The sequence below is a fragment of the Lynx canadensis genome, chromosome A1 (assembly GCF_007474595.2).
Source record: "Lynx canadensis isolate LIC74 chromosome A1, mLynCan4.pri.v2, whole genome shotgun sequence".
NCBI lineage: Eukaryota > Metazoa > Chordata > Mammalia > Carnivora > Felidae > Lynx > Lynx canadensis.
In genome coordinates, this window is record NC_044303.2 from 239,861,525 (window position 1) to 239,887,004 (window position 25,480).

General features: G+C 49.9%; 1 protein-coding gene across 3 annotated transcripts; it reads right to left on the bottom strand.

Annotated features, from left to right (window-relative positions):
• Positions 1–2,682: 2,682 nt before the first annotated feature.
• On the bottom strand, positions 2,683–23,926 carry PDCD6 (programmed cell death 6). 3 transcript variants are annotated; one of them, XM_030333392.1, is made up of 6 exons: positions 23,740–23,926; positions 22,713–22,774; positions 13,550–13,594; positions 12,387–12,539; positions 6,858–6,967; positions 2,683–3,246 (listed from the first exon to the last, which is right to left on the bottom strand). In XM_030333392.1, exons 1-6 carry the CDS (start codon positions 23,832–23,834, stop codon positions 3,148–3,150), a joined length of 564 nt encoding a protein of 187 aa, XP_030189252.1. In that variant the 5' UTR covers positions 23,835–23,926; the 3' UTR covers positions 2,683–3,147. The 3 variants fall into 3 exon arrangements, with proteins under 3 accessions (XP_030189252.1, XP_030189245.1, XP_030189260.1); XM_030333385.1 differs by having other exon boundaries at positions 12,381–12,539; positions 23,740–23,924; XM_030333400.1 differs by lacking the exons at positions 12,387–12,539; positions 13,550–13,594.
• Positions 23,927–25,480: the final 1,554 nt, after the last annotated feature.

Sequence of the window (25,480 nt, forward strand, 5' to 3'; positions counted from 1 at the left end):
TCCTCCTCGACCAGGCTCCTCTGGACTGACACAAGTGGCTCTCCCAGTTGGCTAGGTTAACTTTAGTGTGACCATAGCTGTGGCCACAAGTCAGGCCTTTCTGACCATTCCTGGATTATTTTCTTCACAAAGAGCCCAAGGCTAAAGCTGGCTGAGAATCCGGTGTCTCCAGCAGGTTCTTCGTCTTCCTGTAAGTCAAGTCAAGAGCTGGGTCATCAACACACCATTCAAATGGCAAGAGAGGGAGTATGTGAGAGTAGGTGATCAAGGGCCCAGGGAAGGGGGAACAGGGGAGTGCAGGCTGGGGACAGGGAATAAGGCATGGGAGGTGAGGGAGGAGGGCACATGGGGACAGAGGACAAGTGATCAGGTATTGCGGGTGGCTGTGGCAGCTGACCTGGCCTCACGGAGGCCGTCTTCCCTAGGGGAGCTCTGCCTGCCCATCCCAAACACCCATGTCTAAGTGGACCCAGGGCACAGCTTAAGCAAAGTAGTAAGTGAAAAGCTGCCTAAGTCTTTGTTCACAACTTTCCAGGACAGGTGTTGCTGCCCTCAGACCTTAAGCCCCACTCACTCCAGTTTCTCTGCTGCTTCTGTTAATTCTGTGCTGGCATGTCCTTGGGCACGCGATGGGTCACGCTGTGGACGAGGCATCCAGGGCAGGCGTCCCTGCCTGGCGTGACTGCACTGCCCCCGTGTGGCCGAATGACGGCTCTCGGAGCTGGGTTTGGCGCAGGGAACCATGTGGGTGCAGCGCATCGAAGGGAGTTTCCGCACACCCTGATGGGGCGGCCTGGGCAGGGCTGGGGCCCTCAGGACCATCTGCTCCCTTCAAGTAGCCTGGACTCCCCAGCGGACCCTCCGGCCCCTTAAGCCCCACTGCCTCTAGGCCTTCTGGAAACACAGCCACATACCCACCACCACCCCCAACGCACCAAAGCCTTGACTGGCCACCCAAGTCCCCGGTGACCACCACCTCCCAAACTGCCCACTCCTCAATGTGCCTCCGCTGACCAAACCCTTGCCTCCCACTGGGAGGGCTGGGGCCACATCTGTTTCTGTACCACACACCTGACTGAGTCCATCGGGCCAAACACCTGAGAGCATCTACACCACACACCTGAGAGCGTCTGTACCGCAGACGAGTGCTTCTGTACCACGCACCTGAATTTACCTGTATCACACCTGAGTACATCTGCGCCAAACACGATATCCGCACCATACCTGAGTAGCACACACCTGTGCATCTGTACCATGCACTTTTGTCTTCCCCACACTATTTGCATTAGCGCAACAGCCCTTCCTTGCACCGATGGAAGAGGAGACCCTTACCCATCCTCAATGAGACCTTTTCTTTGTAAAATTCTGCATACCTTTCTTTCCCTTCCCTGAATCGGGGGTACAGAACTCATGACGCATTTACAGTTCCCTCTGTGGCTGAGAACAGAGTGAGAGAACAGGCCTCTCGGGGTCTGCTGTCTGGCCTCCATGAAGCTTAAATACCACCTGTGTACTGGGGGCAGGTGCCTCACCAAGGCCAGATCGAGGGGGGTCCAGGTGCAGGGAAGGGGGTGACGTGGGTGGACGGGCAAAGCTAACATGTGGAGCACAGGGGCTCCCATGTGCACAGGACAGAGCACAGTGAGGCTGAGAGACAGCCACACAGGCCACCCTCACTCCAAGCCTGGGGTCTTTGAAGGCCTGGGGCAAGGAAGAAATAAGGCACGTCTTGGAACCATGGCGTGGGGAGGGGAGGCAGGCAGGCAGGCAGCAGAGGTTACCCCGTGGCTGGGGAGTGAGGGCATAGGGTTTATTAGCTGGGAGACACGGAGTCCAAGATGTCTACGAGAACCCAGAGAGAGAACACCTGGATGTGTGGGCCATGGGTCTGAAAGCCTCTTGGAGTCAGGAATTTGGGGTCAGAGGACTGAGCTGACTGAAACAGAACCTGGGGTCGTGTGCTGGTGCTGCACCATGAGCATGTTGATGTCCGGAGAGGCACTCAACATGGAAAGTGGTAGAAATCCCAAAGACCCTGCTACCCACCCTGAGCTCACAAGGCCAGTCTATGAGCCCCAGAGATTGTTTAGCCCAACCCCACATATTGTGGTCAGTGGTGTTCTGACCTCTGCAATCTGGTGCCACAGATAAACCCAAAAAGGGCCCCCTCTCAACCAACAGGAGCCCCCAACATACCCCTGTGGGACACCAACTTCTGATGTCCCAGACCCATTTATAAATCACTACTGCCCATCTAAATGTCTTCACAACCCCCACCCCAAATTCTGGCTTGGGGCAGCACACTTAGAGGGAAGGGGCAGAAAGCAGGCTCCAAGGACTCTGACAGGCGCAGGATGAGTGCCCCCCCGGGAATGGCCGTGTGCCGACAGCAGGTGACGTGGGCGACCATCCCAGCTGTCTGCACCCCGCTTTCATGTTCAAAAACCACAGTTAACAGATCCTCGCAGGGCAGGACTGAATCACTGTAAATGACAGAAACCCACACGCTTCCAGACCAAATTTGGATTTCTATGTCCAAAGAAGTTTTATGAAATTTAAACGAACTCCTGTCACAGAGGACAGTGGTCTCCTTGGATTCTGTTAGCAGAGTCAGGTGGACGCCCCAGAAAGGGTCCTGGACCTCTGGGAGCTCCCACGTGAGTATATCTGAGCCGTCTGGGACCGGGTGCGCATTTGCTTTATTGCTTATGTTGCATATTCAAACAAATACAATAAACCCTGTTTTAAAAATGTAAGGCACATAAAAGCCTCTGTGCAAGTTCTCTATTATTTTTAAATTCTTATTGGTTAATAAAAGTATTTCCACTATAGAACTGGAGCTATCTAGAAATGCACATGATGAATTTTTTGCATGCAAGACACTTGAAACATTATTATATCTTACCTCATGGCACAATTGAACAGTCTCAAATCAAATGTTTGTATGTGAGTTATAACTATTGTTACATTTGCAAAAATCTTAATCAGCTTATCCACATATGTACAGTCAGGTCCCCAAATGTTAATTATATAAAATCTAAAGAAAGAACAGTATCTAGCTGCATTTGTGTTCCGTTTCTTCAAAGGGTGATTTGGCATTTTTAGTCTTCCTTCCTTAAGTCATGCTGTTATTTGCACAGGCCAGAGTCATACGATGCTGAAGACCATGGACAGATACTGTTCATATGACACCTGAATCCAGCCGTCCTGATCCGTATCGTAACGCCTGAATATATCTGTCAACCTCTGGGGAAGAAACAACAGTCATTTAGATCTTGGTATTTTTTTAACAGAAGGAACAAAATGTTATTTGGTAAAAAACAAAACAAAACAAAAAATTTAGGAACCCAAATTAATCCATGTCTCCAGACGACCCCAACTCTGACGGAGACCAGGGCAGCGAGGCATGGGTGGGTAACCCTGACCACCCTCTCAGGCCTGTCCACTATGGGGGATGCCGAGGTCAGGTGGGAGGGTGGATACAGGAAGGTGGTTAAGAGATCAAGGGGTGGGTTGCAGGCTATACACGACAGCCCTGGGTCCAGGCCTTGGTTCCCCAAGTGGGCCAGTGGTAAACCTGGGTCCTCTCCCCCTGCTCTATGACCAACCTCGTGGGGGTTACTCAAATGTTTACCTTGGCTCTGGTCACTTGCCATTCAGGACACAGGGAAACCGGCCCTGACTTGAGCCCCTCGCTTACAACCTGCTCCCAACAGATGAAGGAAGCCTCAGCCACAGAGCACAGAAGGCAGGTCTCCCTGTACCAGCCTGAGGGTCCCTCGCGCACACCCCACCCAGAAGGCTCCACCTTAGTCTGTGCACAAGCCTGACTCCCCCACAGCAGGTCAGGAGCAGAGGGGAGACCCCTGCCTCCCAAAGCAGAGACAATTAGAGGAGTGCTGTTCCAGATGACAGCTGGACAACCACAAAAGGCCTAAGGAATTGTAAATGACAAAAGGAAGCAGGCATAGTACAATTCCTCAGGACGAGAAAAGGAAACAACACACGGGTTCGTCACGAGAGCAGGCTGGAGCCCGGCCCTCGGGTGCTGCGGCAGATTAAATGGCTGACAATAACAGGGGCTCCTGACACAGCTGACTGTCCACTCGGGTGGTGGCCAGGAGCATCTGAACACGCGTGAGACGCTAATGTGAAACCAACTCCAATAACACCAGCAGCAGTTAATCCCGGCCTGAAGAACAACTGGAAATCTTTCTTTATACTTTAATTGTATTTTCCCAAGATTTCTACAAATTTTCATGTTCTTTTGTAAAACTAATTTTCTAAAAACGTTTTTCTTTCTGGAAAAAGGCAGATGGAAGACATTTTTCAGGACTTTTTTCTTGTAGCTTGCCCACCTCTGCCCCATGTTTGAGGTCATGTGGGAAGTGTGGGTGGGAGCAGAAGTCCAGGTCAGCATGGGGCCCAGAGGCAGGGGCTGCAGGAGAGCCTGGCTGGCCTGTCCTCAGCCCACAGGTGTGCGGAGGCGCTGGGCGAGCTCCCTGTGGGACTCAGATCACATTACCCCAGCTACTGAAACCCTACACGAAATGACCTTTGCTCAAGAAGAAATATAAGGATCAGATGTTTACTTATGGGACAGAACCTCAAATGAAAAGTCTAACCCTAGAGCAATTCAGATGCAGAGAATAAGGAGATTTTTACATTACACCTTTTTAAGTGTCCAGACAACACTGCAAAAGAAGTGTAACCCAGCCTCACCAAACCCTGAGGCAGAGATGGGGTAAGGCTCTCCCCATTTCAGAGAGCCACAGCTCAAATGTCAGCAGACCCAGCTCTCCAACAAGGCCCTGAACAGGGATGGGGCTTTTCCCTGCCTCATCGGCAAGGAAGTCACAGAGTGCTGCACTTAGCATGCCACAGAAACTTCACTTTTACTGATCTAGAATTCTAATGGGAAAAAAAACCCAGAGAATGTTTCCCAAAATTCCAAATTATATTTAAAAACCTCACAGTGTCGACATTTCTCAGCGGCCTCTAGAGCTGATATGACATAACCCGACCGGAATTCAAACTACAAGGATCAGGGGTGCATGGGTGGCTCAGTCGGTTAAGCGTCAGACTTTGGCTCAGGTCATGATCTCACGGTTCGCGGGTTGGAGCCCAGCGTCTGGTTCTGTGCTGACAGCTCGGAGCCTGGATCCTGCTTCGGATTCCTTGTCTCTCTCTCTCTCTCTCTCTCTCTGCCCCTCCCCTGATGGCGCTCTGTCTTGTCTCTCAAAAATAAATAAGAATGTTAAAATTAAAAAAAAAAAATTTATAAGCTACCAGGACTCATTGTCTAGTTGCAAGTCCTAGTGAAATATGTACAGATAAAACAGTTGCTTTCCATGGCCCAAATCTGTTTCAGAGTAAGGGGTGGGGGGAGTGTTAAGGTTATGCAGGTATGACATCAAGCTGTCCATCAGCTGCTGTTGAGTCTGAGTGAGGGGCACATGGGCTCATCACACTGTTGTCTCTATTACTTTTTTTTCATTTGTCACAATAAAAACTTTAAAAGCTATTTATGGGTTTATCAGTTCACTGCAGTTTTTTAAAAAATTTTAATGTTTGTTTGTTTATTTTGAGAGAGAGAAAAAGAGCACACGCACAAGTGAGCAAGGGGCAGAGAGGGAGGGAGAGAAGCAGGGCTCACGTGAAGCCGGACTGGAACCCATGAACTGTGAGATCGTGACCTGAGCCAGAGTCAGATGCTTAACCGACTGAGCCACCCAGGTGCCCCTAATGTTTGCTTATTTTTGTGAGAAAGAGGGAGACAGAGGATCTGAAGCGGGCTCTGCGTTGACAGCAGAGAGCCCAATGCGAGGCTCGAATTCGCGAGCCGTGAGATCATGACCTGAGCCGGAGTCAGATGCTTCCCGACTGAGCCAGCCAGGCATCCCTGGTCCACTGCATTTCTAAGCCTCAATCTACATAACCTGGATCCTCACCTAGAGACAGGAGCAGTGGGGACTGTGTGGGCACAGCAGGGCAGACTCGGGCACTCCTGCCCTCGGTCTCTGGAAAGGGTCCTCAACCTCCGCACCAGTTTCTCTCCCAGCTCAAGAAGCAAGGCCACAGGAGGGAAACACCAAGCACGGGGTGAGTGGGTTCCACGGGCTCCACCAGATGCTGGCTGGCAGTGGCCGCAACATGGGAACAAGGCCCGTGTGCTCAGGAACCGGCTCTTGCCCCTGCAGCTGACCTCACTCAAAAAGGGAGGGCACAGTAAAGATCAAAATGGAAAATTTATCCTCTTCCTCAGAATGAAAACACGACAAAAGTACCAGAGAACACATGTAAATAACCCACTGGATTTGGAAGACATGACCTCATCCGAATGGACTGCTAATACAGCTGAGCCCCCCCAAAAAAATGTGGGGGTTGGGGGCAACAGGCCCTGGAGCAGTCGAAATCCACATGGAACTCTGATGCCCCAAAACGTTAACTACCAATAGCCTGCTGCTGACCAGACGCCTTACCAATAACAGCCAATTCACACATACCTTGCGTACGTATTGTGTAAACTAAGCTAGGAAAAGAAAAAGTGATTAGGAAAACCATAGGAAAATACATTTACAGCCCTACACCGTATTTATCAAAAACAGTCTGCAAACGAATGGACCTGCACAGGGTCTCCACAGGGACACAGTGCACTACTGGGCCATACCGCCACCTAACAGAATAACTGCTTCTCCACAGACAAGACAAACTTTTGTAAGCTCCAGAAACTGATCTTACTCCATTAAACTGCAAATTCCAGAATGCAGGTACTTCCCTTTTCCTCTGCTTTCACAGACACTCCCATCCTGCTCCACAGCTCAGCTCACTGTGAGCCTCCACGGAGCCCCAATTACCTGCAAGACGATGCAGCCCTGGATGAAGTCATCAAACGCGATCTGCCCCCTCCCTTGTCTGTCAAACTTGCGAATGAGGATGTCGTGAAACTGGTCAGAGAGCCGGTACCCTTGAAGAGAAAACAGAGAGTGAAGAGAGGGCCAGGAGAGCAGACATTCCCATCAACACCCACATTCTCCTTCCAAAAGGCCCCACAGCCTCTTACAGCAGCTGATAACAAATGGCCGAGGCTGGGGGTGGAAACACAAGGCGCAAATGCATTCACATGCACTCTAGGAACGAAGCCATCATTCTGCAATCCCTCCCATGACTCCCCATCTGCAGTCCTGTGAGTGGCTGACCTGAGGACCACCGCTTCTTCCTGGAAGGGTGAGGTAACCCGGAGGCCAGAGCTGTCAGGCACAGCAGGTCATTTACGTGCGCCCACTAGTTCACATCAAGTATACTCACCCTACTGTGCTGCACCCCAAAAATCACCCTGCAGGGCGGCCAAGGCTTCATTCCCTGAATACGGTGAAGTTATCATTTTATAAACGGTAAGTTTCATTTTAGATTTGAAAGATAAAACATCACTGAAAGCTTCCAAATAAACAAAATGTAAACTTAGGGAAGCAGCAGATTAACTGATAGGTACTCCTATACATCAAGTAGCACAGACATTAGGCAGTAAAAGATTATATGGAGTAAGGCAGCCTCACAAGGTTCATAACAACTTGAGGGCCATCAGATATTATGACGAAGAGTCACTGATTCCACCTCCAATTTACTGAATAGGTCTTGAAGAGGTCACCAGCAGGGAGGTGGTTTTAAAGACAGAGAGACACAACGGCCATGTGCCTGTGGGATACCCCTCGGGGCCGCTCTAAATAAAGACATCTACTTCCTTCCCTACTAATCCCACTACCTGTGTGCCTCTGGTGTCCTTACTTATTCAGGAGAGAAGATCCAGGGGCCAAAATACTTTTACTGGTTTCGGTCCTGTTGGAATCTTTGCGAGGATATATATACACCTATTATCTGAGTGAATTTCACAGTTAATTACCTGCAAAAGCACTTACTTTTCTCAAAATGATTCAAACATGCACACACATGACAGCACCCTTCCAGAGTGGTCAGCATACTCTATGCGTCTGTGACTTAAATCCAGGGCCCCCCCTTCCCTGCCAGTTGATTAGAAAACAGGACCATGACTTAGAAAACAGAGACAGCAGGTACTGAATGGGAACCACTCCCCCTGACCCCTACGAGTCTCCTCTCTTCACACTTGGCACCTGTGCCTTTGGGCAATAAGAGGTCCAAGCTGGTGAGGGTTGAGCTCATCCAGGGTGTGGACAGCAGACAACGACCACTGCGGTGCCGCTCTCCGGCCTAGTCACAAACACACAGGCTGGATCTCCACAATCTGTACAGAAAATGGAAGCAACTTCTATCATCCCTGGGACTAACTTCCAATTTCCCTGCTCTTCAATAGTATTGCAGTCAGAACAAAACCAAAGGAAGTCAGACCAGAAAAACGGATGATGAACAAACAAACTATAAAAAGGATGTTTTTATAAGAGGCAAAATTTGGGAGCAGACTGTTCCCGAAGAATTTCCTTCAGTGAAAACCCACACAGTGATAACTCCACCCTCATAAATTAAGAGGAGGTGCCCTATGGAAATGCAAATCAGAACAATGAGATGACCTCACACCTGTTAGAATGGCTGGTATCAAAAAGACTGGAGACAAGAGGTGTTGGCAAGGATGTGGAGAAAGGGGAACCCTCCTGCACCTGTCGCTGGGAATGCAAACTGGTGCGGCTGCTCTAGAAGACAGTATGGAGGTTCCTCACAAAGTGAAAAACAGAACTATCCTATGATTCAACAATTCCACTACTGGGTATCTACCCAAAGGAAATGAAAACACTAATTCAAAAATATATAAGCGTGCCTGTGTTTATTACAGCATTATTTACAGTAGCCAGGATATGGAAGTAGCCTGTGGTCATCGAAAGATGAATAAAGATGTGGTGTGTGCGCACGTGCGTGCACGTGCGCACACACACACACACACACACACACACACACACAAATATTATGCGGCCATGAAAAAGGATGGGACCTTGTCATGTGTCACAGTATGGATGGACCTAGAGGGTATCACGCTCAGAGAAATAAGGCAGAGAAAAACAAATACCAAATGATTTCACTTATATGTGGAATCTAAAAATAAAACAAATGAGCAAACAAAACAAAAACAGACTCATAACTACAGAGAACTGGTAGTGGCCAAAGAGGAGGAGGTGAGGGTGGGTGGGTGACACAGGTGAAGGGGATTAAAAAGCACAAACTTCAGATTATAAAATAAGTGAGTCAGGAAATGAAAAGTATAACATAGGGAACATAGTCAATTGTACTGTCAGAACACTGCGTGGTGACTCAGATCGTGTAATGTACAGTGTTGTCGAATCTCTATGTTGTCACGTGAAACTAACACGACATTGTCAACTATACTTAAATAAAATGAAAAAAAAAAAAAAAAAAAAAAGAGGTGCTCTCCATGTGCAGCCCCAGCCTGTGACCCTGGTCAGGACTGGGCCCTTTCAGACCTGACACACTGACCACAGGGCCACACCCTGACCTTAAGAGAATGAAGTTCTCTCCTTAGAACTAACAGGCGCAGGAGGGGTGAGACATCAGAGCTACCCTGAAGACCCCACATCACCTATTCTCAGCAGCCTGGCATGATAGCATACCTTCAGTAACTACTCTCCAGGGGACAGAGACTGCAGCAAGGGACAGACCCATGTTTACAACCAGCCAATGGCATGAAAAAGGGGTGGGGGCTGCCTGTGGACCTGCTGGGACCCTAACTCACACAAATGGACGGTTAACCTCTAAGGTGGGTCAATGGTGTGGATTTTGTGGACGTAGTACACACGCCCCAGGGAAACGCCGCTGAATGAAGTGTGCTGGGACCACGGCGCACAGGCCCCGTCAGCCTTGGCACACAACAGGGGACAGAGCAAATGCAGCATGAAAATGGTAGCGGCTGGGATGGGTGACGACTGAATGGAGGGTCCTGACACTTGATAACTTTCATAACCTTTTCACCAAAAAACGCTGGGCGGAGGGAGAGGGAGCAGCCCCGTGCCCGCTGCCCTGCCCACAGGGGAGGACCGCCCTGCACGTGAGCAGACTCCCACTGTGGAGCGGTCAGCTCCCCGCTAGCAGGAGTGTGAGGGCCATGCCCCACACACCTCTTTATTTCCAGGTCTCTGTACCTAGCGCATAGCACATACTAGAAATGGGTTTACAAAAGGGATGTGTGAGCCATCATACCCAGCGTGGGTCTTGTGAGGGTGACCCAGTGCCACCAGGACCAGCCTGAGACATCAAGTGGAGCTGACAGAGGTCAGAGGACGCTGTGGGGCTTGCCCCCCACCCCCAGACTCCCTCACACACATGCAGAGCTGAAATGCAGCCCCCCTGTTTGAGCAGGGCAAGAGAGCTGTCCTTAGGAGTCAAAACTGAACAGACTTTGCTTCAGTTACTACAGAAAATCTTCCAAAGTGATGACTATGTGAAAAGGAGAACAACGTTCCTTTTCATAGAAGGCATGGATCCAGAGCAGGCTCTCAGAAATCAAGAACCAACTACAGGGAAAAGCTTTTGAATAACTACAATGCACCACAGAATACTTTTCTCCAAAAAGCGCTCAGAAGTCAGGAAGGAGCCCGGCCCTGCCCAGACCAAGAGGGCCTGCTGGCTCCTTACCACAAGGAAGTGCCACGTGACCTCTGTGACCATGCAGCCATGGCTGCAGATGCCAGGGCCTGATGGGCACTCAGAGGTCAGAGAGGCCAGTGGCACGGCCCACCCTAGCATTCCCACTGTGAGCTCCAAGGACCCATTGGACACCGGCACTGAGTAAAAAGAGGGCTCTGGGCCTGACAACTTTAGAAAATGCCATGTTCCCTGACACCTAAGGTCACTTGTCTGGAAGTAATTCACAGGATGCAGGTTCCTCCCAAGCTGTCCTCAGCCCAGCCGGGCCTCCAGCTACCTGCAGCCCCAGGACCACCATCTGTGGACAGCTGCCAGCCACCCCTCCCAGATCTTCCATTCGGCCTGGCCTTCTCCCCAACCTATAGGTAGAGCAAAGTCAGAAGCATTCCCAGTCCCAATGCAGAGAACCTGAGGTCAAGTCCTGCCCTAACCCTGACCCACACCCAGTGAGCTGAGAACACAAACGTACTATGGATTCCCAGGGCCTCTAACTGAATACCACCAGAATTCATAAGGCAACAAACTAAGAGAAAGAGAAAGACAGCCATGAAGTATGTGCCCAGAGGAAAAATGGGGGAAGGACAGAAGTTAATAACACATTAACATAAGAACTAAAAATGTCCTTTGTATTATTAAAACTCAAAATACCTAGAAGTACGTTATACATTATGACAGTATATTATTATAACTTTAACTTAAAAATTTTTTTTTAACATTTATTTATTTTTGAGAGACAGAGAGAGGCAGAGCATGGGGGGGGGAGGGAGGGGGGGAGAGGGAGAGGGAGAGGGAGAGGGAGAGGGAGAGGGAGAGAGAGAGAGAGAGAGAGAGAGAGACACAAAATCTGAAGCAGGCTCCAGGCTCTGAGCTGTGAGCACAGAGCCCGACGCTGGGCTCGAACCCACGAACCGCGAGACCATGACCTGAGCTGAAGTTGGACACTCAACCGACTGAGCCACCCAGGCAACCCATAACAGTATATTATTAAAAAAAAAAAAAAAAAATAGTACATTATAAACAAACTTGCCTTATTTTTTTTCTAGCTGGCATTTATAAGCAGACTTTTAAGCAAAATATAGAAGGGGTTTTGTAATAGGGGCCCAGTGAACACAGGGCTGAGTGAGACCATCCCAAACACACCAGACTCTGGGTGAGACTCCCACAAGCCCCGGACAAACACCCCATGTCTGCATAGCCCTACACACCAGAAATCCCACCTTCCTCTCAGACCCACACCCCGCATCAGAGGGCCCACTGACCCACTCTGGAAGGCCGGGTGAACACTCCCAGCAGCACAGCACACTTGAGCCTGCACGCACTTGAGAACGGGCACTTGCATGCCTGCCGACACTGTGTCTGCAGCTTGCAGAATCATCTCCGATGAGTGTCTGGATCACCCTGCCACGTGTTGTGATGTATCAAGAAATATGAGCTGCTCGACATTTTCTTTTCACTTATTCACGTTAAACTGTTTCCAAAGCTGCCTCATTCTCAATGTGAGTGAGACGTCACTACATTTCACAAGTGAGAAATGATTGCATAGCCCTTATCTCATTTTGGATGCGAAAAAAACCCACATAAAAGTCTTCAGGTCAAATATAAGCCTTCATGATATAAAAAGTATCAAAGTATAAATCTGTATGCCAAAAAAAGTCATAGTTAAAAAAATCAGTAAAATGAACCAAGTAAAAAAACATTAATGGCACCTAGGTTCCAAAATGAAACATGCTATACAATCAAGATAAGTGAATTACCAAAACCTGAGAGGGCTTGCTTGAGCTCGTTCTTGTCAATCATCCCAGAGTTGTCCCTGTCATAGGTGCGGAAGACGTTCTGCCAGTCTGTGATGTACTTCCAGACGCCAGTGAACTCGCTGAAGTTCACGCCAGCCTTGTTCTCTCGGTCGAACATAGCTGAGACAGAAAGGAACGTGAGTGGTGTGCAGCAAGCTGGCATCTCGTCGGTCATCAGCAAGCAGCTCGACCACAGCACAGCCACAGCCACAGCCACACCCGCCTCGGGGTCAGGCCGGTGCTCGGCCAGCAGGTGCCCACGGCCAAGAAACGCTCACTCGTTGACTGGGAGGGCCAGACCACCTCTGCCGGCTGGCTCTCCAGCCACAGCCCCTAAGCCACGTTAGACAGACGTGAGGCACACGGTAAAGAGGGAAGGGCAAGAAAACACGGGCAGAGCCACAGCAGAAATAACGCTTCACAGCGAAGCAGGCTACAAAGACACGGCGCCTGGTGGATACTCTCACTTTGCCAGGAAGAAAGCAAAGTGCAGACTGAAGGAGCCCCTCCACTCTCTCAGTCCCCAGAACTGGGCCCAACTCCGGGCACCGCCACTTCCATTCTCCCAGAGGACCTATGCCCACCAGCGCAGGCCCACCCCAGTGACAAGAAGACTCTATCGGCTTTAGGTGTTTTCTCTTAGGAAGACTTGCTTTTCATTAAAAAAACAAACAAACAAAAAAAACCAGCCCAATTGCGGGTCCAAATACGAAAGAACCTACAACTACATCTCCATGTAATTGCAAAATGGCTAAAAATATATATATGAACTCAGCCTGAACTACTGCTGAGAAAATGACAAATCATTTGGTTTCTTTTCAGGAAGGGACGCTAATGGAAGATTGAAACATGAGCGCTCTTGGCTGCTCAGAAGTACACTGTAATTCAGTGAAAGCGCACAGAATGAAAAATCAGGTCAAAAACTGAGTATCGGGTGTTTCCGCCAGTCAACAATCGTGCCAGATACGGACGGTGTGTGAAGCGCGCCGGTCCTGTAGGTACTTGAACTCTTCAGAACCGGGATGTGAAAGCACACGTCAGACAATGAGCTCAAGTGCTCAGCCGGGAGGGCAGGATGAAGCAGGACAGGTGCCTGCAAGCACAGGCGGGACAATAGCACCTTTACTTACATATGATTGACCTGACAGTCACTGGATTAAATGGAGTCCATGTGCCTGAAAATAAGCGACAGGAATGACAGTCAGACACCAGCAAGCTCTAGGTTTCGAATCTGTACCATCTGAACCTAACAAAAGTAACTTGGGGGTCACGGGAAGACCCTGGCACCACACTTCTCAGCAGGGACACTGTCCCCAGGGGACATTTCTGGTTGCCATGACCACGGGGGGCTGTAAGCACGTCACGGTTGGGGTCCCATCCCACACTGTGCAGGAGTCCCTTGGCCCCAACAGACGAACATTCCAAGCTGTTTATAATGACGTGAAGCTGGGTACTTTACTGTGTAAACAAGATACGGCTTTAGAGTGTTTTAATATACACTCAGTTTTCCAGGCGTTCAGCCACCAGGTAAGTTGAGAGGTATACTGCAAAACATACCATACAACCATGCCTTAAAGTCTTCTCCTCAGATTGCACGTTATTTTCCTTGCGAGTGTGAAAAAGCAGACTATGGCACCCTAGGATCCGCTTCCGTATAGTAATGGGGACATTACCAAATATTTGTCATAGAGAGACTGCTGAATCTGACAGAACCGTTTATCAACCGATAATGAAATGTTCACTAGATACCTTTATGCCCCAAAATCTGTTTCCAGAGTGGTTTACACCATTACCAATTTTTACACTAACTAAAAACAAGGAAAAAAAGTGTTTTTAATGTGGAGGGAAAGCAGGGCCTCTCCCCACACCGCACTTGTATGGAAACACCTCATGTTTCCCTCTCTGTATAAAACTCCGTGCTTCTCACAGAGACCCACCCCCTGACCTCACATCGTGACCTTTCGCTCGGAACTATGGCTCCAAAGGGAACCGTCCTCCACGCTGGGCTTTCCCGCTGCGGCGCCCAAAGGCTGTGCCTGCTCACCTCAGGGCTCACGCACGCGCCTCTCCAGACCCGGGGTGTGCCTCCCAACACACGCACGTCCTTCACCTTCACCTTTCCTTTAAGCCACAGGAAAAACGCGTCCTCAGGAAAGCCCTCCCGGAGCGCCCCACGTCCCCCCAGCCCCTAAGCTAAATCCGTCAGCTCTATCAGCGCAGGTTCGAGCTTCCCCTTTGGGACAAGCGCCACCGTAGTTACTCGGTGAAGGCTGCTCTTCCCCTGAAGGCAGGGGCACACCTGTCCCTGTGCCTGGCACATCGGGGTTGGATAAGCATCTTCTGCAGGCTTCACAGACGTTCGTGGGGTGGGCAGAGCGGGCAGAAGACTGTATACGAAGCTATTAGGGCACGTTACTGAAAACCCGTATGATAAAACTATGTTACAGAGAACGCAACAGGAAAGAAAGTTCTAAAGACAGAGAGTGTCACGTCCTCACCTCATTTGTTTTTCCCTCCCTCCCAGCTAGCTGCTGCAGGCAGCGACCTGCTGTTTCCACAGGAGACAGCCCACCACGGACTAGAAGCCCAGGGAACCTAATGCACCTACTGAAGCCTTTTCCTGATTCACTTTTCCTTTGTCTTCCCTTCACCTCTGCTACAGGCCGATGCGCTCTCAATCTGTGAAGGTGAGGGCAGCCCCCGCAGGCCATCCTGACTGTCAGCAGAAGCCTCACGAGCCATCTCGCAAATGACTCGGCCAAACAAGTTTGAGACAAAAGCAACACAAGTGCAACAGTTGAGTAGTGTGCAAACGTGAGCACCTGTTGTGGTGAAAGCCAGGTGCCACCTGGAAAGGCACACGTGGGGTGCCCAGGGAAGGCGCATCCCTGAGGTGGCCCATGGGGACTGGCAGCCATGCTGGAGGATTCTGCGGACGGCAGGGGTCCCAGGCTCCGGAGAGCAACAGGTCACCATGCGCTGAGTCAAGGACGGAGACCCACAGGTTTCCTGCGGGGCTATCGCGCAAGGGGAAGGCGGAGGAGGCAACCTCTTGCTACCCCTGCTCATCCTTCTTGTTACCCAAACGGGGCCCGACTCTGCACAGAATCCAAGGGGTAACGACAGCCAACAGTTAGGTCTTGCGGCCTGGTTCTCAGACTAAACATAAAAAGCTCAGTAACCCACAATGAAGCTGCAACACTGCAACATGCACACATTTAACATCTCAGCTGTGTTAAGCACTAAACGCACCTGAGCGCCAGCCTGAAACTCTTAAGTGGTTTATAAAACAGTTTTCTGTAAGAAAATACAACGCAAATAATCAATTTAACACACTCGCTAAAAACAGGGGGTACTTTATAAAGGTAGACTTTTTTCACAAGCCCTGCAACTCCATAACCCTCTAACCCAGGTTTCAGGGCCACCTACAATTTCAAACACTCCCATCTGCTTCTCCCAGACAGCAGCATGTTTGAACGTTAGAACCAGTCATCTTGCAAAAGCTTGCCTGTCGGATTTTTACCTAGACTTCCAGGTGTCCTGCCTCAATTTCATCTTAAAGAACTAAAGAATACAGAAATGTGATTTCCCACGTAAATTTAATACACTTTTGTCACCTATAATTTGGGAGCAGGGCTGAAGCCTTAAGAAGCCACCCTAAGCAAATGACAATGGCCCAAAGAACCATCCATGGTTGTAGAGACAGCCCCCATCAGGACACCTTACCATTTCTCCACTTAACTCCCAAGCACACAAATTCTGTCAAGAACCTGCATCTGCCTCCATTCTCCAAGGGGGAAAAAAACCCATTCTGCTCTGGTAATATATTGTCTTTTCACTCTCTCCAAAGAGTTTTCTTTATTGAAATTATGTCCTGTTAACCACAAGCTTAAACTTTGGCTTTAGTGAGTGGTTGGGGTTAGGAGTTCACAACATCCAGCATTTGCACAATCGAGACACTTAACTACTTGAAATCTCTAGGGGCAACAACAGCAGCAGAATGAGACTTCTACATCATCACTGGTGATCTCTTTCCACTTTACTGCATCAGACCTAGAACTCCCAGCCTTCCTGGCCTTTTCTGCCAGAGAGGAGCTACAGATGAGGAGTTACAAGCAAATCCTGCAGGGACGGGCACACAGCACAGGCACCCAATGCACACAATCAGCAGAACTTCGGTGTCTCTTCAGGTTCAGCAAAATCCCAGACTTCGCCAGTGCTGGAATGACAACTTCAAATAGCACAGTCAGAAACATGACCTTTCTGAAATACTGATCAACAGCACTGATCTAATAAATGCCACAGCTGGCAACTGGTTCTATGAAAGTCTGGGTCAAATTACTACAGCATTTAGATTAATGAAAATTAAAAACAATCTAAGTGACTACTAGTGAAACACTGTAAACTCAGTCCCAGAAGACACATGGTCTCCCAGTTCTATAGCAGACAGATGCAGGATCTGGTGCAGAGGGGCTTGGCTCCAGGGGGAAAAGGATCTAAACTTCCAGTCATCCTATTTTTACATCCGAAGAAACTGGGGCCAGAAGTGCAATGTGCTCAAGGTCACGGAGAAGAAACTTGTCGGCAAAGCCAGGTCCATCGAATCCCAACTTTATTTTGTTTCTATCTGCAACTTTGGCGGGGTGCATCTCTGGGAAGAGCAGACACGACAGGCTGTACTGGAGTTGCCAAGACCACCCTCAGGCTCCATGACTCACTAGGACTCCAACACTCAGGCAGTTCGTTACAATGAAAGGCCAGAGTAAAATCAGCAGAGCAGAGAAAGGCACTAGGAGAATTCCGGTGGAGACCCGTGCAGCGCCCAGAGGGACCCCCTCATGGAGCCACACAGGACGTCCTCACTCCTCCAGCTAGGAGTCTTGAGGACAGAGGCAAAGTACTGTCAACTAGGGAACTCCCCAGTCTACAACCCAGGGTTTCTCTTGGGGAGGCAGGCATGGACGCTCCAGAGACCCAGAGGGAAAGCAGGTGTTTGCCATAAATCGTACTGTTGGGATCAACTATATAGGCCAACAGGTACCACACAGCTCAGGGCCCTCAGTGGGCCAAACACCCTTCTCAGTCAGAATATCCCAGGAGGCAGCCGGCCATGAAAATCCTTCCTGGGAAGGAGCAGGCTCAGAGCAACCCAACTCAGCAACTGCGGAGTCAGCCCTTCTCCGCACACAGGCGGATGGAAGCTGAGGGTAAACCTCTAAGTGTCCCTGCTGCATTACCAGCAGCAAACACCCTTACCCACCAAACTGGGACTGTCAGGGCAGGAGCAGTGATGGCACCAGAAGCACTGGTGTGCAGGGAACAGTCTGCTTATATGGTCTGATTTCCCTCATTTCTTCCATTTTTTTTTTTTTTTTTTTAGTATTTAGTTTTGAGAGAGAGAGAGAGAGAGAGAGAGAGAGAGAGAGAGAGAGAGAGGAACAGGCAGAGACAGAGTACAAGCAGGGGAGGGGCAGAGAGAGAGGGAGAGAGGAAGACACAGAATCCAAAGCAGGCTCCAGGCTCTGAGACGTCAGCTCAGAGCCCGATACAGGGCTCGAACTCACGGATTGTGAGACCATGACCTGACCCAAAGTCGGATGCTTAACTGACTGAGCCAGTCAGGTGCCCCTCTTCTTTATTTTTTTTTTAAGTTTATTTATTTGAGAAAGAGAGAGACAGTGCGTATGAGAGAGAGAGAGAGAGAGAGAGAGAGAGAGAGAGAGAAAGACAGGGGGCGGGGAGAATCCCAAGTAGATGCCACAGTGTCAGCCCAGAGCCCGATGTGGGGCTCAAACTCACAAACCGTGGGATCATGACCTGAGCTGAAATCAAGAGTTGGTCATTCAACCAAGTGAGCCACCGAGGTGCCCCTCTCATTTCTTCTTAATATGGGATCCTCAAGAAAGCCAGAACTCTATTTTGATTTAAAAAAAAAAAGAATATATGAATTATTATTTTTTTTAAAGTGCAGCTAAAAAAGTCTCCACAAAATACCTACCTAGGTTATGTTAAGACAAACCTGCAAAACTACAAAAAAGAGGCTTGAGCAAAATAAAATTCCCATAATTCCAAGAAATAATGTAAAAATTAGGGAAAAAAAAGGTACTAAACTCAAGATAGTTTATGAGATGTTATTTCAAAATGAAGGCAAGAGAACAGTCTTCTTCTGTCTTTCTTCATACCTGTTAACCACAAACCTTCCTGAGAGCAGCCAATTTTAGAAACTTTCCTATGGAAACAAGTCTTATAAAGGAGTCAGTGTATGGGACCCACAAGTACTTCTTCAGGATGGTTTCAACTGGATATTAGCAGAGAGCAGACAGGCACAGATTTAATTAAAGTGAGAAATCATACAAGTTTGTATCTTCGGTTTTCTAACCAGTAATAGACCAAGTAAACCAACTTCCTGAAATAGCCTAATATTCCAGTTCTAATATGAAAACAGAACCCCAATACTGGGAGAGCAATCAGAAGTCAAATTTCAACCGCATCAGCTCCAGGAAGTCGGGGGCAGTCGGGGGGAACAGGATGGACACAGGCCCGTCCAGTGAGCAGTGCCTGGGCACACAGAGCAGCTGCGCAGAGGAGCCCAGTCTGGCCTTCCTTCGAGAAGTGGACAGTCTAGTGGCCAGAGACAGCTACGACAATGATCATGTAGAATACAGAGAATGGAGAGCAGGGAGCGTCCAAGAAAAAGCAGCGATGCTGAGGGGGCTCAAAGGCAGGAGAGGGCACACCCCTCCAGGCAGACAGGGATCTGAAACATAGGATGCACACAGCTTCCCCTCATGCTGACGAAGGGCAGGTGCTCTAGGCAGGAGTACAGGACCCACGGCAAGCGGTGGACACTCTCCTGGAGACAAATGGGAAGATACCAGGGCTCACGGTGCTGTGACACCTAGCTGTGAAGTACACCCACAGCACAACAGGAGCACGGGCACCGAGGGGTGCCAGCAACACACATCTGGGTTTAAATCCTGTGCTACAGCTCAAAAGCCACAACGGGTAACTCCGCAAGCGATATGATACCACCTACTCTGTGAATGTGCATCATACATAACCTGCCTTACTGCAGAAAGAACTTATATGTACGCAGATATCCACAGTAGAGCAGAATGAAGTAAATTTTAATCATACTGGGTGGGAGGAGAAAGTAGGAGGATAAGAAAGGGTTCTAAGACTAGATCAGTAAAATCCCCCTCTTAAAATTCTAAATTCATGCTACTGACCAGCCACCAATTTAAACTTTTTCACAGCTAATTTGAAGAGGCAAATCTAACTGGTTAAAAGATTCAAGGTTAATAAAATGCAAACATAGCAAGACAGAACAGCCACCAAAGGTGCTTGGAACACCAGAGGCACCGTCCCCGCTAGGGAGAAGGGAGCCGGTCATTTGCCTGGCAGTCACCCCGCAGAGGGCATGCCTCTGTCAAGGTGAACAGGGAGGCCAGTTTTTACATGTCTTGAACAAGAGCTGAGGCAATCCCACAGGGCAACTCAATAAAAGGGCCTCCAGAGGGCCACCGAGACAGTCCCGACAGATACTAGGTTAGAGCAGGTATTGATTTCAAAGGGTCTCAACAATGGTGAACCTAACATCCTCTAGACAACTGTGAAAATTCATTCTCTTTTAAACAGCCTCCTGGTAGATATTTAGTAGCAGCTGAGTTCAAGATTATGCTCTAACAGAGTAAAGACCCATATTCTTTAACAACCAGCTGAACTAGAACTAGGAGCATTACTGACACCCTCTAGTGAAAATACAGAAGCCTAACCCTATAGGTCAGATTAGGTCCCACCACCATGCCCCGGGGGCTCAAACAACAATGCTCATGTGAAATCAGGTTTGTTAAATGCTGGCACAGTGCCTACAAACAGTGGCTGCCCCTCATGTGGCACCTGAGCTGGCTGCCTGGCCTGGCTGGTGACAATACCCCTCCTCCACTCAGCCAACAACACAGTCCCCCTGCTACGTGTCAGGCACTGCACCAAGCACTCTGCGTGCAGTTCCTCTACCGACCCTCCCAGGAGGGTCAAGTCCTTGCCCAAAGTCGTATTCCTAGAACCGAGAGAGCCAGGATCTGAACTCAGACAGAAGCCCCCAGGTGGACACTGTCATGATAATGAGGTCAGAGTGTGACCATCACTCTTGAGGGGCAGGTTTCACAGAGATCCCAAACCTGGGCAGCACCCTCAAAACTTCAAGCAAATGGACAAAGAGAGCTGGTCCTCACTGGAAAAGAACTCAGAAGGAATGCCTCTGAAGCATGACCTCTGAGGGTGCTTTCACTGGAGTGGCCACCCTCTGGAACCTCTGACCACATTTAACAGAATGTGAAGACATACGTTTTGGTGAACACTTAGAAAGTTTTAAGCCAGATTTGCCAGGTCATAGCCTGCTGGATTGCAGCTGTTTCTGACATGTGCTAGTAACCTTATCTTCTACTCCTCCAAGTGTAACCAAGTACTGGAGACACAAAAATTGAAAAGAGATTAGTAATGATAAGCGAGGAATCAAGAAGGCACAATTGTCAAATGAGAGTAACGAAATTTTTTTTTTTATGTCCATTTTTATTTTTGAGAGAGAGAGAAAGAAAGAGCAGGGGAGGGACAGAGAGAGAGGGAGACACAGAATCTGAAGCAAGCTCCAGGCTCCCAGCTGTCAGCACAGACCCCAACATGAGGCTCGAACCCATGAAACGTGAGATCATGACCTGAGCCAAAGTGGGACACTCAACCGACTGAGCCACCCGGGCGCCCCATAAAGAAATTTCTTAATTTTGTAAACACAACTATATAGTATTTTAAGAGACAAAACAGATGAACATAAGGGAAGGGAAACAAAAATAATATCAAAACAGAGAGGGGGACAAAACAGAAGAGACTCATAAATATGGAGAACAAACTGAGGGTTACTAGAGGGGTTGTGGGGGGGGGGATGGGCTAAATGGGTAAGGGGCACTAAGGAATCTCCTCCTGAAATCACTGTTGCACTATATGCTAACTATTTTGGATGTAAATTTAAAAAAAATTAAAAATAAAATTTAAGAAAAATTTCGTAAACTCAACAACATAAATACGTGTGAAGTTATACACCAATATCTGTGGCCCATATACGTTAAATACTGGAGGAAAAAAGTCAGTGGTATGTACCGTTCTTTAAACGTATTAATCTGTAAATACAAACCCTGTACTTCATGTAAATCACGAGGCAATAAACCACACTAAGTGCCTGGTATGTGCCCACAATGAGGGCACGTATTCTCCTTTAGCCCGATATCCAGCACTGTGAGGTGGTGGCGGCATCCTTACTTTTTCTAGAACATCAAACTGGTTCCTACTAATAAAAATGAATCTTGGGGCACCTGGGTGGCTCAGTTGGTTAAGCACCGACTTGATTTCAGCTAGGTCATGATCTCACAGTTCGTGGGTTCGAGCCCCTAATTGGGCTCTATGCTGACAGTGTGGCGCCTACTCGGGATTCTGTCTCTCTGACTCTCCCCCACTCTCTCACACGCATGCACGTGCGCTCTCTCTCTCTCAAAATAAACTTAAAAAAAAAAAAAGAGTCTTCCAACATCTTAGAATCGATCCCTTTCTACCTTAAATGGCACACCTCTGGAAAGACAAGCTACAAATCTAAGAATCAGAAAAGTCAGTGGCATCTGAGGGATTTTTTAAAAGGCAAAAGAGCCAGGTAGTTAATAAAATAAAAGGTCTCAAACAGTACTTCTGTGGATTAATCAGGCTGAAACTGGCAAGAAGAGAACTCCATGGAGAGACCCCAACACACTGCCATGTAACAGCTATGGTCCTTTATCCCTGTCTGAATGCCTAGTATTCTCCCACTGATAAGACCATCTTCCCACAATCCACCTGCCAGAGCCACATCCCCAACATCCCAGTCACTTCCCCATGGTGCCCTTGGCACCTTGATGATCCTCTCCCAAGAGGTCACAGAGATACAGTCACGAAAGGAATCAGTGATCTTCAATGTACCTGAAGCATATTAGCCCTACAAAGCTAAACTTCCTATCCTTCCCTAAAACCTACACCCTAACCTCCACTTCTCAAGTGCTTCCCTGCGCCTGTCCATGCAGGGGCTGGAACAGCTCGGCAAGGCCCTTGGCGCAGGATACCCACTGGCAAAATAAATCAGAAGCACCTCCACCACATGCCAGTAACAGTAATTAGGCCTTCATAACTCCTCTGTACTTGGGAAAAGAAGTTATTTACTACAGGTGGGTCAGGCTCAAAGTTCAGCAGAAGTCCTGACGACTAGGTCCCACTCACCGTTGGAGAGTGCTTGCTGAAGCTCGTTGTCCGATATCACCCCGCTCCTGTCTTTATCAACCCTACAAAATCAAGACCAGTCAAGCTGGTGAATAAAAGAGCAGGACAAGCAAAACATGTCAAGCATAAACACTTCATTCCTCTGCCGAGCCTACGTCAACTCTGGAGGCAGCTAGGACTCTCACTCTCGCATCCGCATGGGAACAAGGTTCTCCCAAAGAGATGGCTCCTTTTGCCTTGTCAAGCCTTTCTCCTTTTCTTTCCCTTGGACAGTCTGAATTCTCTCCTTTTCATAAACAGCAAAAAGACTGCCTCAGACACGTCCTTCCGTGACCATTGGTCACTCATTCACTCTGAAGGGCAACCTGGGGACAGAATATGCTGCAGTGCCAGTCTCCAGCTTCTTTCCCAGCTGCTAGACTGTAACAGCGCTGGAGCAGTCTGTGTTTCTGTTTACCTTAAACAAGCATCCCGAAGACCCTCCCGGAGCAGCAATCCCCTGGGCTGTAGGCTCGGGGGTGGGGGCCGCGATCCCCTGGACACCTGCAGCGGGCTCTGCACCTCGACAGGGGCCTGGGGGAAGGGGGGGGTTTCCGGCACGAGGTCGGGGCCAGACCTAAGGGAGCCAGGAAGGAGGAGGCCAGAGGCCGAAGGGAAGCAGGAAGGAGGCCAAGGGGGAGGCCGGAGGGAGCCAGGAAGGGAGTCAGGGTGACGGGAGACCAAAGGGAAGCAGGAGGGAGGCCGAGGGGAAGACCAGAGGGAGCCAGTAAAGAGGCTGGGGAGAGGCGTGGGGGAGGTTGGTTGGGGAGTGGGAGGCCGGAAGGAGCCAGGAAGAGCCTTGGGGGGGCGGGGGGGAAAGGCCGGAAGGAGCCAGGAAAAGGCGTGGGGGGGGGGGAGGCCGGAAGGAGCCAGGAAGAGGCATTGGGGGGGGGGGGAGCCAGGAAGGAGGCCGGGAGGTGGGTGGCCGAGGAGAAGGTAGGGGAGACCGGTGGAGCCTCGTGAGTGCCTGGGTGGCGCCGGGCCTCACCTCTGGAAAACGTTCCACAGGAAGCTCTGGTCTGGCAGCGCCGCGCCTCCAGCAGGGCCGGCCCCGGGGCCCGGGCGGTACGGGTAGGCGGCCATGGGCCCAGACGCACTGCCGGGCCGAGGCTGCAGGCGGGGGCTGGGGGCTGGGGGCTGGAGGCTGGAGGCCGCTCCACTTCCGCCTCTCCTGAGGCGGGGCCTACCGCTTACGCCACTTCCGGGAACGCTGGAAGGAGGCGTGTCCCCGCTGGCAGCTGGAGCGCGGCCTAGGCCTGGCGGCCCCGTTGCTAAGCGACACCGACGCCCTGGCGCGCGGGGGAGCGGATCCCGCGCTACCCGTGCGCGCTGCCGCTTACACCCGCAAGGCGACAGCGGTTTCCCCCCAGCGTGTTTAAGTTTTGCATCAAAAAGTCATCAAAGGGATGCGAGGGACTCTTGCTTTCGGCTCAGGTCGTGATCTCACAGGTTCGAGCCCGGGGTGGAGTTAGGGTTAGTTAGGGTTAGGGGTTAGTCCTGCTTGGGACTGACTCTCTCTCTCTCTCTCTCTCTCTCTCTCTCTCTCTCTCTCTCTCTCCCCCCTTCTCCCCCTCTCTCCCCCCCTCCCCCTCCTCCTCCCCTGATCCCGTGCTCTGTCTCAAAATCAATAAGCTTTTTAAAAAGTCATCAAAGTGAGCGTGGCCGAGGGGAAGAACTCGTCTTTCTGGAATGTGTCAGACTTCCCACGTGTCCTCCTGTTGTGTCACCTCGCCCCTGCGCGGCCTGCACCTCACTGGCGGTTCTGCTGCTGGACACCGCCGCAGGGGAGCCCTCCCCGTGGGGACCGCAGCGCCCTGCAGGAGGCTTCCGGAAGACCCCGGAAATTGTTCCCTCTGCTACAGAGCCTGTTCCAGCCCCTGGGATTTTAAGTGCTGTTTGGTCCTCATGGCTGGGTTTCTTGAGGCGAGACCCTCCTACGGTGCTTCCCAGTCCCCGAAGGACCGAGAGTCCAGGAGCTGGCCTCCAGCCCGGAGCCCCCCTTCTCTGAGGACACCGATATATCATCCAGGCCCTTGGCCCGGCCACAGACGTGACCAGGGATCACTCTCTGCCCCCTTTCCTGCATCCTAACCACCACACGATGTGAAGGGTTCTTGCAGGTTCTTCAAGGAAATTAAAATATTCTGACTTTGGCATTCACCTACAGTGCTAATCTACAAAACTCTTAACGTGTGGTTTTCCCATGACTTAGTGAATTCAAAAAGTTTCTAATTTTCTCATAAAGTATTCATTCACATCAGTTATTGAATAATGTTTTCTAGAATTTTCCACAGGTCTTTGATCTGTGGCTTCTGAAACCCATCTTTAGTCCCATCTCTGGCTCCTTTTCTGTTCTAACTCCACAAAATTAATAACTGATTTTGCAACACGAATTGTAGGGAAACTTCAGCAAGAACCGTCTCCGCAACTGCAGCAGGCCCTGGCCTCCCTCTCCTGACAGTGTCACTCTCCACCAACCTGTGGCCAAGTCCCCAACCTGGATGGCCACAGCCAGCACCATCTGCAGGGCCTAGAAGTGTTCTGTTCTGCCTTCTGTTCGTTCCAGGTGTGCAAAATGAACCATCCAAAGGAAGGAGCACTTCCTGAATGCTCACAAAGAGTGAGACTCTACCCTAGTGTGTCAGTGTTCCTTTGAGTAACCCTCACACCAGCGCCTCAGGGCAAGCCACCAGGGTCTGCGTTTTACTGATGAGAAAACCATGGCTGGC

What these genes read in the sequence shown, in the direction of transcription:
- PDCD6 (XM_030333385.1), bottom strand. Translation starts at nt 23,834, where the DNA reads ATGGCCGCCTACCCGTACCGCCCGGGCCCCGGGGCCGGCCCTGCTGGA. An exon ending in CTGTGGAACGTTTTCCAGAG is followed by an intron (nt 22,775 to 23,739) that starts GTGAGGCCCGGC and finishes TTGATTTTGTAG; the next exon opens with GGTTGATAAAGACAGGAGCG. An exon ending in AGGGCTGCATCGTCTTGCAG is followed by an intron (nt 3,247 to 6,857) that starts GTAATTGGGGCT and finishes TTTCTTCCCCAG; the next exon opens with AGGTTGACAGATATATTCAG.